Below are 12,219 nucleotides of genomic sequence, written 5' to 3'. Positions count from 1 at the left end.
TTTATAGGAGATACTTTAAGAAGAACCTGATCCCTAACCCGAAACTCCAAAGCACGAGTGCGACGATCAGCATAGCTCTTCTGCCTACTTTGGGCAGTACGCATGCGATCTCGAATAAGAGCAATCTTTTCAGAGGTATCCTTGATGAACTCAGGACCTAAGAATCGATCTCGAACTTCCATCCAACAAACAGGTGATCGACACGGTCGACCGTATAACGCCTTAAAAGGTGCCATCCCAATAGTCTTCTGGAAACTATTGTTACAAGCAAACTCCACAAGTGGCAAATATTCCTCCCAGTGGCCCTTGAAATCCAGCACACACGACCGAAACATATCTTCCATAATCTGATTCACCCTCTCAGTCTGTCCGTCGGTCTGAGGATGATAAGCAGTACTAAGGTGTAACTCCGTACCTAAAGCCTGCTGAAAACTCTTCCAAAATCCAGATACAAAGCTCGAATCCCTGTCCGATATAATAGAAAATGGAATGTCATGTAGCTTCACAATCTCTGAAATGTAAAGCCTCGCCAACTGCTCCGAAGTGTAGTCAGTGCAAATAGGCAAGAAATGAGCTGACTTGGTCAACCTATCCACAATTACCCATATGGAATTATGCCCCTTGAAAGAATTTGACAACCCTTCCACAAAATCTATAGATATGCTCTCCCATTTCCACTCCGGAATTGGTAGTGACTGTAGAGCTCCTGGTGGCCTCTGATGATCAATCTTAACCATCTAACAAGTACTACACTGAGAAACAAAAAGAGCAATGTCCCTCTTTATACTTGCCCACCAAAACTGCCGCTTCATATCTTGATACATCTTATCGCCTCCTGGATGAGCAGAGAACTCAGAGTGGTGAGTCTCAGTCATCACATTCTTCCTCAAACCATCAGCAGAAGGTACCACTAACCGTCCCTTATACCTTAAACTTCCATCAGCCCCAACATAGTAGAATGGAACCTCTCCGGAAGCTATCTCTGCGACTTTGTCGACACACTGCTGATCGGTGAGTTGTGCTTGTAAAACCTTGCGAATGATGGAAGGTGTAACCACCATGCAAGCCATAAAAGCATCCGATAACTCATCCACACTCTTCAAAGCATTCCACTCAGTAGTGAATAGAGCAGAAAGACTACCAACAGGTCGGCGACTGAGTGCATCCGCCACCACATTCGCTTTCCCTGGATGGTTCTGTATAGAAAAATGATAGTCTTTTACAAACTCCAACCACCTGCACTGTCTCATATTCAGCTCCCGCTGAGTGAACAAGTATTGCAGACTCTTGTGATCACTGAATAATCTGAAGGACTCACCCAACAGATAATGCCTCTAAATACGCAAGGCAAAAACCACTGCTGCTAATTCCAAATCATGTGTTGGATAATTAAGCTCATGAGGCTTAAGTTTCCGAGATCCATAAGAAATCGGTCGTTCTTCATGCATCAATACACATCCAAGACCTTGTAACGAAGCATCCGTGTAAACAAGATACTCTATCCCGCTCTGTGGAGTAGCCAGAACAGGTGCAGAAGTCAGCTTCCTTTTCAGCTCATCAAAAGCTCGCTAACAGTGTTCATCCCACACGAACTGTACACCCTTCTTGGTCAGATGAGTGAGTGGTCCTGCTATCTTGGAAAACCCCTGGATGAATCTCCTGTAATATCCTGCCAGACCGAGAAAACTCCGAATCTCAGTAGGTGATGTAGGTTGTCCCCACTCAACCACCACTGAAACCTTGGCCGGATCCACTGCTATCCCCTTTTCTGACACTACGTGACCCAGAAATTTCACCTCCCGCTGCCAAAATTCACACTTCTCGAACTTGGCATAAAACTGGTGCTCACGAAGCGTCTGCAAGACTATGCGAAAATGTCTAGCATGATCGTCCTCCGACCGAGACTAGATCAAGATGTCATCAATAAAGACAATAATAAACTGATCCAAATAAGCCCGGAAGACTCTATTCATTAAGTCCATGAACACTGCAGGTGTATTAGTCGTCCCAAACGGCATAACGCGAAACTTATAAGAACTATATCTCGTGAGAAATGTTGTCTTAGGAACATCCTGCTCCCTAACCCTCAGCTGATGATACCCAGAACGCAGATCAATCTTGGAGAAGTATGTGGCTCCCCTTAACTGATCAAACAAGTCATTAATCCTGGGCAAAGGATACTTGTTACGAATCGTAACCTTGTTCAACTCCCTGTAATCTATACACAGACGAAGCGAACCATCCTTCTTCTTCACAAACAGAACCGGTGCTCCCCAAGGTGATATATTCCTACAAATAAAACCCTGGCTGAGTAACTGTTGAATCTGATCCCTCAGCTCTCTCATCTCTACCGGTGCCATCCTATAGGGTGCCCTAGCAATAGGCGCAGTGCCTGGAGCTAAGTTTATCACAAAATCAATCTCGTGACTAGGTGGCAATCCTGGAATCTCCTGAAATACATCCGGGAAATCCTGTACAATTGGTATGTTATCCAATGACACAGTAATCCCCTCATCCTTTTTCTCCTCCACATGGAACAAATAGGTGCTACAGCCTCCTTTAGAACGTGGCATAGCTACTACATACATATCCTGACCAGGTATGGTAAAAATAATAGATCTATCAAAACAGTCAACTTGGGCATGGTAGTGAGATAACCAATCCATCCCAAGTATCACATCATAAGTGTGCATGTCCAGGACCAGTAGATTGGCTAGAAATCTGAGTCTGCCAATATCTAGTGTCACAGGCCCATCACTCTCATGTAAAATAACTGTATCACCCAATGGTGTAGAAATACCCCGAAGTCTAGTGCATTCCCTCGTCCTCATCCCAGATAAAACAACAAAAGTCCTAGTTACAAATGAGTGTGTAGCACTTGTATCAAATAAAACACGTCCATACAAACCATGAATAGGAAACTTACCCTCAATAGTCCGAGGTGCCTAAACATCCTGTGGCATGGGGTTATACACCCGGCCATAGTGCAACTGCTATGGTGCCTGTCCCTAAGTCTGCGGCGGTGCTGGTAAAGCCAGATGTGTCTGTCCCTGAATCCGTGGAACCTGTGGAGCTGGTAGAGGCACTGGTGCCCTCTGTCCCTGCTGCACATACTGTCCCTGTCCTGTTTTAGGACACTGCCTGGTGGTATGACCACACTCTCTACAAGTGTAACAACTACCCTGGAAAGTACCAAATGGCCTCCTTTGTCGGTTCGCCTGTGGCTGACCCTGTCCTGCCTGTGGTCCTCCATTCTGTTGCCTCTGAATAGGTGCCCCATTCCGGTGAGCATCTGAACCACCCTTGTGCTTCTTTCAAGGCTGTTATCCCTGGAACTTGCCTTTGTCATTCTGCCGGTGACCATTGCCGTTCCCCTTTTCAGCTGACTGATTAGTAGAGTCTTTATCATCCCGCTTCTCACCACGAGCCTGTCTGATGTCCACAGTCAACTAATACTGTTGCAGAGCGGCGTCTACCACCTGAGCATAGGTAGTATAGGCTGGACTACCTGTAATAGCTCTTTTGATAGACCACATTAGTCCCTTAACGAAACTGTTACGCTTCTTCTCCTATGTATCCACCTCCTCCGGTGCAAAGAGAGACAAGCGTGTGAACTGTTACTCATACTCTGCCACTGTCATGTTTCCCTGCTGCAGATTTAGAAACTCGGTCTTCATAGCTGCCCTGACTGCATAGGGAAAATATTTCTCATCAAAGCGAGCACTGAATTCATCATAAGATAATGTCATCCTCTCCTCTGGGGTGATAACTGACTCCCACCACTGTAGTGCATCCCCAACTAACTTGAAATTAGCAAGCATCTGCTTTTGAACCTCCGTGTATTGAACCAAACGAAGATGACGCTCAATGTCCTGTTTCCACTGGTGAGCTACTCTCGCATCGGTTGAGCCTGAGAACACAGGTGGACTCCCCTTTGTGAAAGAGCTCCTAGCCTTTCCCCAAGAATCCGTCTGAACCACTGGTGCTGGTACAGGTACCTGCTGAACCTGTGGTTGGCTTCGGAGTGCAGCTATTACCCCAGCCTCTATAGCTCGAGCAACAAGGTCATTGAGGTGTGGAGGAATCTCTGGATCTCTGACCCGACCCTGAGCTTGTTGAACTTCCTCCTGCTCCCCCTGAAACCCTGGCATTTACTGCTCTTTTTCCATTTGCCGACGTTGTAGACGTTCCTGCTGTCTACGTGCCGCTCTCCTCTGTCGACTGTTCATGTTCTGTCCTCTTCTAGTGTTAACCATGCTGTTAACATAGAAAGACAGACATCAGTACGAGTTTAAACGAACTATAAAAGAATTCAACGAATCCTAAACATGAGCTCTATATATACAAAACAATACGCAGAAGTCTTAATACAAAACGTCCTAGAGACACTTGAACCCAGAGTGCTCTGATACCAACTGTGATACTCCTCGGATCCGAGACACGGGTTGATCAGGCCCAGGCCCAAACTCGAGGGAATATCAAACAATTAAAGTATTTTAAAACGAACACAGATGACAAAATGAAATAATAAAGATGGAAAAAAACTGAAAGAACATTTAATTATAAAACCCTCCATGCATAACTGAAAAATAAAACTTCAATCCTCCAAAACTCCAAGGTTACAACTTGGGAATCCATTGGTGGACCCCTAACCAAAAAATTTAACTGAAATTGAAAACTGGAAAAAGATAATGCTAGAAACATCGAGAGAAGTCCTACGTAGTCAGATGGATGTGAGACTGTCCTCGACAAGCACGATCAAGCTCTAAGGCTGGAACCGTCCTGTACCTGAAAAGAATAATGAAGGAGTGGGTCAGACCCACGAGCAAGTTCTAATCTAACTGCAATCCATACAGTGACCCGATACGCAGATACACCGTAGATACCTCACAATATCTATCTAGTCCATACGTATAAATATATCCACACTAAGGGACATTCACTAGTCTATAATAGGGGTCTCAACCTGAATAGAAGGCAACATGCGAATACGCACCCAGAGGTGGGCATGAGTACCTAGACCTAACAGGGTACACCTCAACCTATTATAACCAGCTACGCATCCACTGCATATACGCACCCTAACCAACGAGTCTGAGACTCAAGCTTAACTCGTGGTACCATAAACATATATATAAAGTCCGTCCAAATCCAGGGTATGCAGTTCAACTATTTATTAAACTGACATACAATACACCAACTAGTTAGTCACTCAACTTATGCAGTTGATATGACTTAACTACCATCCGTTAATCCAGGAAGTCATCCAACTTGGTTACAGCTGATCTGACTTAGTCACAGTTAGGATTCAATATCTTTTAATCCATTCCATTAATCCATTAGGTTAGGTTTATGCGTTTTGAGCTAAACCGTCCCTAGTATGTCACCATCCCATACCGATACATACAATCCTCCATATCCATGTAAATTATAACTTATATAATAGTTCAATAATTTACAGACCCAAAAACCACCACCCAAATAATTGCAGAAAAATATTTAAAACTTCAGCAATTTAAATCCAAGCATTTAACCATATAGTTGCAGGAGACGATTTAATAAATCAATAACTAACATCCAGAGCATGCATAAACCAAATTTAATATGTCAGGGACTCCATCATGCATGTGAATAGGTTATATAATCCTATTATTATCCAATAAATTGCTAAAACAATTTCAGAAGTTTGTTTAATATTTCAGCAATTTAAATCCAAACATTAACCATATAGTTGCAGGAAACGATTAAATAATTCAGCAACTAGCCTCCTAAGCATGCATAGATCAAAATTAATAATTAAATGACCTTATCATGCACTTGAATGCATTCTAAAACAAGTTTTATAAACACATTATATTCCATCAAATTGTTGAAATTTAATTCAACAATTAATTTATCTTTCATTTGTTAACAACATAGGGAGTGTCTTAATTTTTACACTATTTGTCCCGACAATTTAGAATTAAACCCTAATCAATTTAAGGTCCTAATAACACCCAAATTCAGCCTTCTAAACTCTCTGTGGAACCCCAGACCCAACAGATTTAAAACCCATGCTCCAATAGTAAGCACAGTACGTAGAAAATTAAAAAAAAAAATTAAAACAAATCATAAAATAAAAAGGGAGCCTGCTCCAAAATTTGGAGCAGGCTCTTTTTAGAGCATGGAGCCGGCTCTAAACATCATAGAGCCGGCTCTTTTAGATGGGGGAGCCGGCTCCTTCCATTGTGGAGCCGGCTCTCTCCTCTTTGAGAGCCTACCGTCCGTCTGTTCTTCGTTTCAGTTTCCCTGCTTCGTCACTGGGTTACTCCTATCACTCTGTGGGTTATTAGAACAAATCAAGAAGCCTTATTTAAGCCTAGAATCATCTCCAAGATTTGTTTACAATATTGGAAACAGTTACTGAGTTTAAACCAAACCATTGAACTAACATGCTTGAAGAGCAACACTGTAAACAATTTGCAATATCAGTTATGATCCAACCCATCTGTTTCTCTTCACCCCTGCACCCAGGAGTCTTATATCATCCCAACAACATCTCCATGATCCGTTTACAGAAGATAAAAACAAGTATGATAATTAAAACTACAACAGAGTTTAACATACTTTACTGAATAGAATTGAAACAAACACGCACAACCTGTAAACATATTTGATTTTCAAGCAACCAGATCACCAACAGAGCATATAATAAACACGTAAGTTTCAATTATTAATTAGTTCATCCCTAGAGATAATCTAAGTGCACAGAACACGAGCCAAGGGAAGGAGGAAGATAAGAACTTGCCTTTGAGTTACAGACTTGAAGTTCTAAATTCCCAGTTTCTATAGTCTTCCTTGAACTGCTCTGCCAATTCCCCAGTTTCACGCTCTGTTTCTTAACAGCCCTTGGTGATACAGACGTAGCTTTACGTTTTCTAAAACCCTAAACCCCAGTATGTTCATATATATATAGGCTTTAATTTACCAAACCCTATTCCAACTCTGATTATAAATCGGCCAACGATAAATCCTAAAACCCTAAATTTAAATAAATAAAATAATTACACCGTGAAAAATTAAACATTTAAATTAAACCAATTAAGTTAAATAAATTAAATAAGTCAATTTAAAACAACCCATTAAAAAAATAAGAAACAAAATAAAATTCATAATTAAACAATTAAAATTCATAATTAAACAATTAAACACTTCAACAATAAATGCCAATTAAATACATGTCAAATAGATAAACAATTAAATAAAATCATTAAACCAAATAATCACGCAAAAATACAATAAAAATAATAAATAAATGCCGAGACTATCCTTTTAAAATTAGGAGTATTACAGGGGGTGAGAACCTGACGTGGCTTTGCCACAGAAGATTCGGTCGTTTTTTCGGGAATACCTTTCGGTTCCCTTTTCACTGCTCTTTTATATAACATCTTCAATACTTCAATTAACACATTGAAGTGTAAAACTTCCAGTGAGTACACTCACTTTAACTACTTTGCAAATTATTTATTTGTCCTTCCGTACCATAGATGTAGCTGTTTGCGTCTCCGTGCCTAAATATTAATTTAATCACGTCATATTCATTTATAAAGAGTATAAAATAATATTATTCATTTTAATATTAAATCCTCACCGTGGTACATAAGTGTAATAAAAATTTTATATAAGATTTCTTGATAATAACTCGAATCAAGTCAGAACCATATTACTTCACCCAATTTATTAATTCAATTAGAAGAAATTTAGTGAAAAAATGATATTAATTAAGAACAGCACAATAACTCAATTATTTGAAGAATTAATTTTTTTTTTTGAAGAATTAATTCAATACTTATAATATAAAAATCTCAAATACAAAAATCTCTTCCTTTAAAGTTGGTATTCCGTAATTTCTCTAACTTTATTTATTTATTTCCTCCTCTATTCCTCCTTTCCTCCCTTCTCTGCCGAGCCCACTTCTTGGTTCCCCACTGATTTCTTTCCCTTTTCTATTCCCGTTTTACCAAAGGCAGCCTAGTTGAAAATCTTCTAAAGGAAGTTTTGCTAATAAAAATACATACTCATCTAAAAGTACATGTGTCATGTGTGTGTAAGTTTATTAAAATTGTACTTCTATATGACCAAGCAGTCGGCCACCAAAGCTTCTAGAAAAAAACTTGGAACAAATACAATTCCATATGTATATGAAAGTCTCCAGCGCGCGCTCTCTCTCACACGCGCACACACACAGAAAAGTCAAAGTCCACAAATTTTCCAAAGAAACTTCAGCATGATATAATATCTGCTGTAATATATATATATATATATATATATATACACACACATATCCACTTATAGGTGGTTCGAGTGTAGTTTAGTGCTGCTCATACAAAATGTTTATATATAAATAATTTTAAATCAAAACTAAATTATGCTAAATAAAGTGATTATGTATTGGGCTTACAATAATTATTCGTATTAAGCATTAAACACCAATAAACAAGCTATAATTTTTATTTGTGTTTTTTTCATTAGTGTATATATAATTGATGAAAATATGTAGTTTTATATAAGCAAAGGGACTACCTGTTTCCATTATAACCCTAATATCTACTTTCTATTAAAGTAAAAAATAATTAAGAAACACTTTCCTAGTAATTAATTATAAAAAAAAGGTAATATCTACTTTCCATGTTAAAGAATAAATAGGACACACTTTTGGGAAAATTATATTTTGGTGACCAACATTAAATATAATTACTCTATAGTGACCTTAAAGTCAAGAAAAGGTGAATAGTGATTAAACTTAATTGATACTATTAAGTGACCATTTGATGGTTTATTACCTAAATAGTCTTCTTATAATATATTATTATATAAGTGACCAAAGTTACCCTCTACATTAACCTAAATAAATACTTACTTAAATTGATTAACAAAAAGACGACATATTATTAGGGTGAGTTTCTGAAGAGAAGACTAAGATAGGAGACAACTGAGGACGGATATTCTACATCATTTTCTTCAAGGTTCTAAGAGGTAGGATGAGAAAGTTGTAAATTTTCTTCTTATTCATTATTTTCAAGGTATAGTTATTATACTTTACGAGTTAATTTGTTTGAGAGATTTTCCTTAAGATATAATATTGTAATTTTTAGTACTTAGTTATAGTTTAAGAAATAATGACCATTGTTAATTAATTTCATAATTTTGCCAACTATTAATGGGTGTTTCAAAAGTATGATTTGCCACTGTAAATGTTATGAGATCTTAATTTTTAAAATTGGTTAATTATAAATTAAAAAGGAAAAAAGAAAAAGTTGAATTAGAGAAAACGTTGGATGAGAGAGAGAGTAGATTAGAGAGAGAGTAGAAGGATGACTTCAATGACTTATTATTTGTATTTGATGGTAGTTTTGTCATCTGAAATTTATTTTTAAAATGTTTATCAAACCTTTGAGTGTTTTTGACCAAATTATTCTCAAATGGTCACTTAATATCAATTAAATTTCAACATTAGTCACTATTCACCTTTTTCTTGACTTTAAAGTCACTATCGAGCAATTATGTTAAATTTTAGTCATCAAAATATAATTTTCCCAACACTTTTCCAGTAATTAATTATAAAAATAATAAGTCACTATCGAGCAATTATGTTTAATTTTAGTCATCAAAATATAATTTTCCCAACACTTTTCCAGTAATTAATTATAAAAATAATAATTTAGAAGTTGACCAAATAATATAATATTAATCTGATCGATATCATCTGATATTTATTTACTTAACCATCTGAAATCTATTTACTTAACCGCTAACTAATAAAAATATACCACATGTTCAACATAGGACACATTAGTCAATAAAAATTTAAAAGAAAAAATGAATACTCATAATAGTGTAGAAAAAATTGCACACATTACTTCAAGGCTACAAAGCATCCGTGTTGTGTCGTACACCGATACTCGTTCAACACTCTTTGAATACGCGTTCATAAATAAAAATAACACTTTCAAACACAAGCCTACCGATAATTCCAACACTTTCAAACATTTCTGACAAAACCTACCGGTAATCTTTAGAATAATATGATCACAATCAAAACATTAAATGATATCCGTTCATTTAAAATAAAAATATTGTTATAACAAAGTGGTGAAATAACTGTATACATGATATAAAAATCATTATAACTATCTGTATAAAAATAAAAATAAATTAAAATTTTATAATACTATTACTCAATACATACATATATATATATACATACATACATGTATATAAATAAAAATTTATATTTATATACAGGCATATTATAATACCGTGTCCACACTAAAAATTATAATATGTTGCAACACATTACTTTGACCTGGAATAAATGCGTGAGAAAATTCGTACGCGCAGCAGTGATTTTTCATGTGCTGAATGGCATGTATGTACGTACATTGGTATAGACCATTGGACTCCATTTTTTTTTTCTCACCAGCACCGAGAATCAACTCTATACCCATTTTCTCGCTTTGAAAGTTTGAAGCCACCAATTTTTCATCGTCCAATTTTGACTTGCCACAACTTTGTCACGTTTTATTATATATTATATTGTCTGTTGCTTGGCTGTAATACAATGAAGCCACATCACATGGTCTCCTATGATTCGGGAACACATGAATCTCCATATCATCACCATTTGACCATACAACTTTAAAATCATTTACTTTGTCGGTCACCATAATGCAAATCATTGGAATCCATGTACGCTACTAATATATATATATATATATGTGAACTATATAAAATGCACCGACACTTTGTGATTTCTAATATATAATTGTTGGAGTTAATAAAATAAAGAGCTCGTGGGACGTATGGTACCATTCAATAAATTAGGTGATAAGAAACATCAAATTGCTTTGATAAAGAGTTTTCTCACACAAAAATAAACAAGCACCACCAACCTCAAACTCAAAACAAAACCATCTGAAAACTACCCTATAACTAATGGCAATACTTACATTTTCCTGTGATCCTTTTTAGACCATTTTTAAAAAAAATTATATATATATATATATATATATATATATATATATATATAGCTTACCGTTGACGCTTAGCCCCACTTTGGAGCATTAATTCTTATTGATATATATATATTAGGTTGGAAAGTTGCTGTCTAACAAGTTTTATTATGACAAATGAGAATAAAAAAGTTACAACTGCCAATAACTTATAAATTACAATTGCATAATACAATACATAACATACTTATACGTTGAACCAAACACCAAAAAAATAAAAAAATAAATATAATCATCATAATAATGCTAACAATTAACAAATGATACTAGTTCACTGTATACGATGTTCACCCAATTAATATCCCCTTTTCCAGCTAACGGCTCACATTAGCATGCGACATTGACATCCTCACAATCATCTAAACAAACCCACATCATACATACACACATATGACATAGTCTAACACATAACATCATCAACATGACAATATAACAATAAGAAATAAAAAAATAAAAATAAAAAAGTGAAAATTTTACAAAAAAGAATTGAGCTTGATCTGAGATCATTGAACCATCTTTCGACACGTGTCACTTACACACTTCATCTTCTTTCTTCAATTTCTCACCATTTTTTCTTGAATCAAATTCTGTCTTTTTTGAATGAATCGTACCTGAAAGTTTGTGGAAGAGTCAAATTATCAGAGCCCACGAGCCGTCTGATCTCTGATCTGACCTTGCAGAACACGTGTCTCAAGCTGCCCTTGTCATGGAAGCCCAGAGCGGCTCTTTCTTCCTCGTTCATTTCCAGATCTCTGGCGAACGTGGGCTTTCTGGATAGGATCCAGGCCCAGCCCCAATCCCACCATTTTCGGATCGAACTGCCGGCGTATTCGCCCATGGAGGAGACAGATTTGGAGCGGCGAAAGGCCCATGAGGCGGCGGGGGAGGCGGAGATGGGCTGGATCTTGAGAGAGAGGGAGGAGAGTCGCCGGCGGATCAGGCCCTGGTCTTGAGAGTCCGGTTGTGAGACTGGAAGTGCTGTTTGTTTGAATATGGAACTTTTCATGGTGTCGTGTGAAGAGCGAAGAAAGAGAGAGAATGAATGAAGAAATGTCAGGGACTTAAGAGGTGTTGTTTGCGTTAAAAGGTAGGAGGAGAGAGAGACTTGAGGAGAGACTAGAGAGAGAGAGAGTTGTCGAGGTTTGATATCTACGCAGTGTCCACAGCT

General features: G+C 37.3%; 1 protein-coding gene across 1 annotated transcript; it reads right to left on the bottom strand.

Moving 5' to 3' along the window:
- Positions 1-11,266: 11,266 nt before the first annotated feature.
- LOC132293761 (uncharacterized) lies at positions 11,267-12,219 on the bottom strand. Its single transcript, XM_059791372.1, has one exon. The coding sequence runs from the start codon at positions 12,055-12,057 to the stop codon at positions 11,632-11,634; it is 426 nt and encodes a 141-aa protein (XP_059647355.1). The 5' UTR covers positions 12,058-12,219; the 3' UTR covers positions 11,267-11,631.

This window comes from Cornus florida, unplaced genomic scaffold, assembly GCF_030987335.1.
Source record: "Cornus florida cultivar Cherokee Brave unplaced genomic scaffold, ASM3098733v1 CherokeeBrave_3.0.0_Hap2_Chr02, whole genome shotgun sequence".
In the NCBI taxonomy this organism is placed as follows: domain Eukaryota; kingdom Viridiplantae; phylum Streptophyta; class Magnoliopsida; order Cornales; family Cornaceae; genus Cornus; species Cornus florida.
This window is presented reverse-complemented; position numbering and strand designations above follow the sequence as displayed.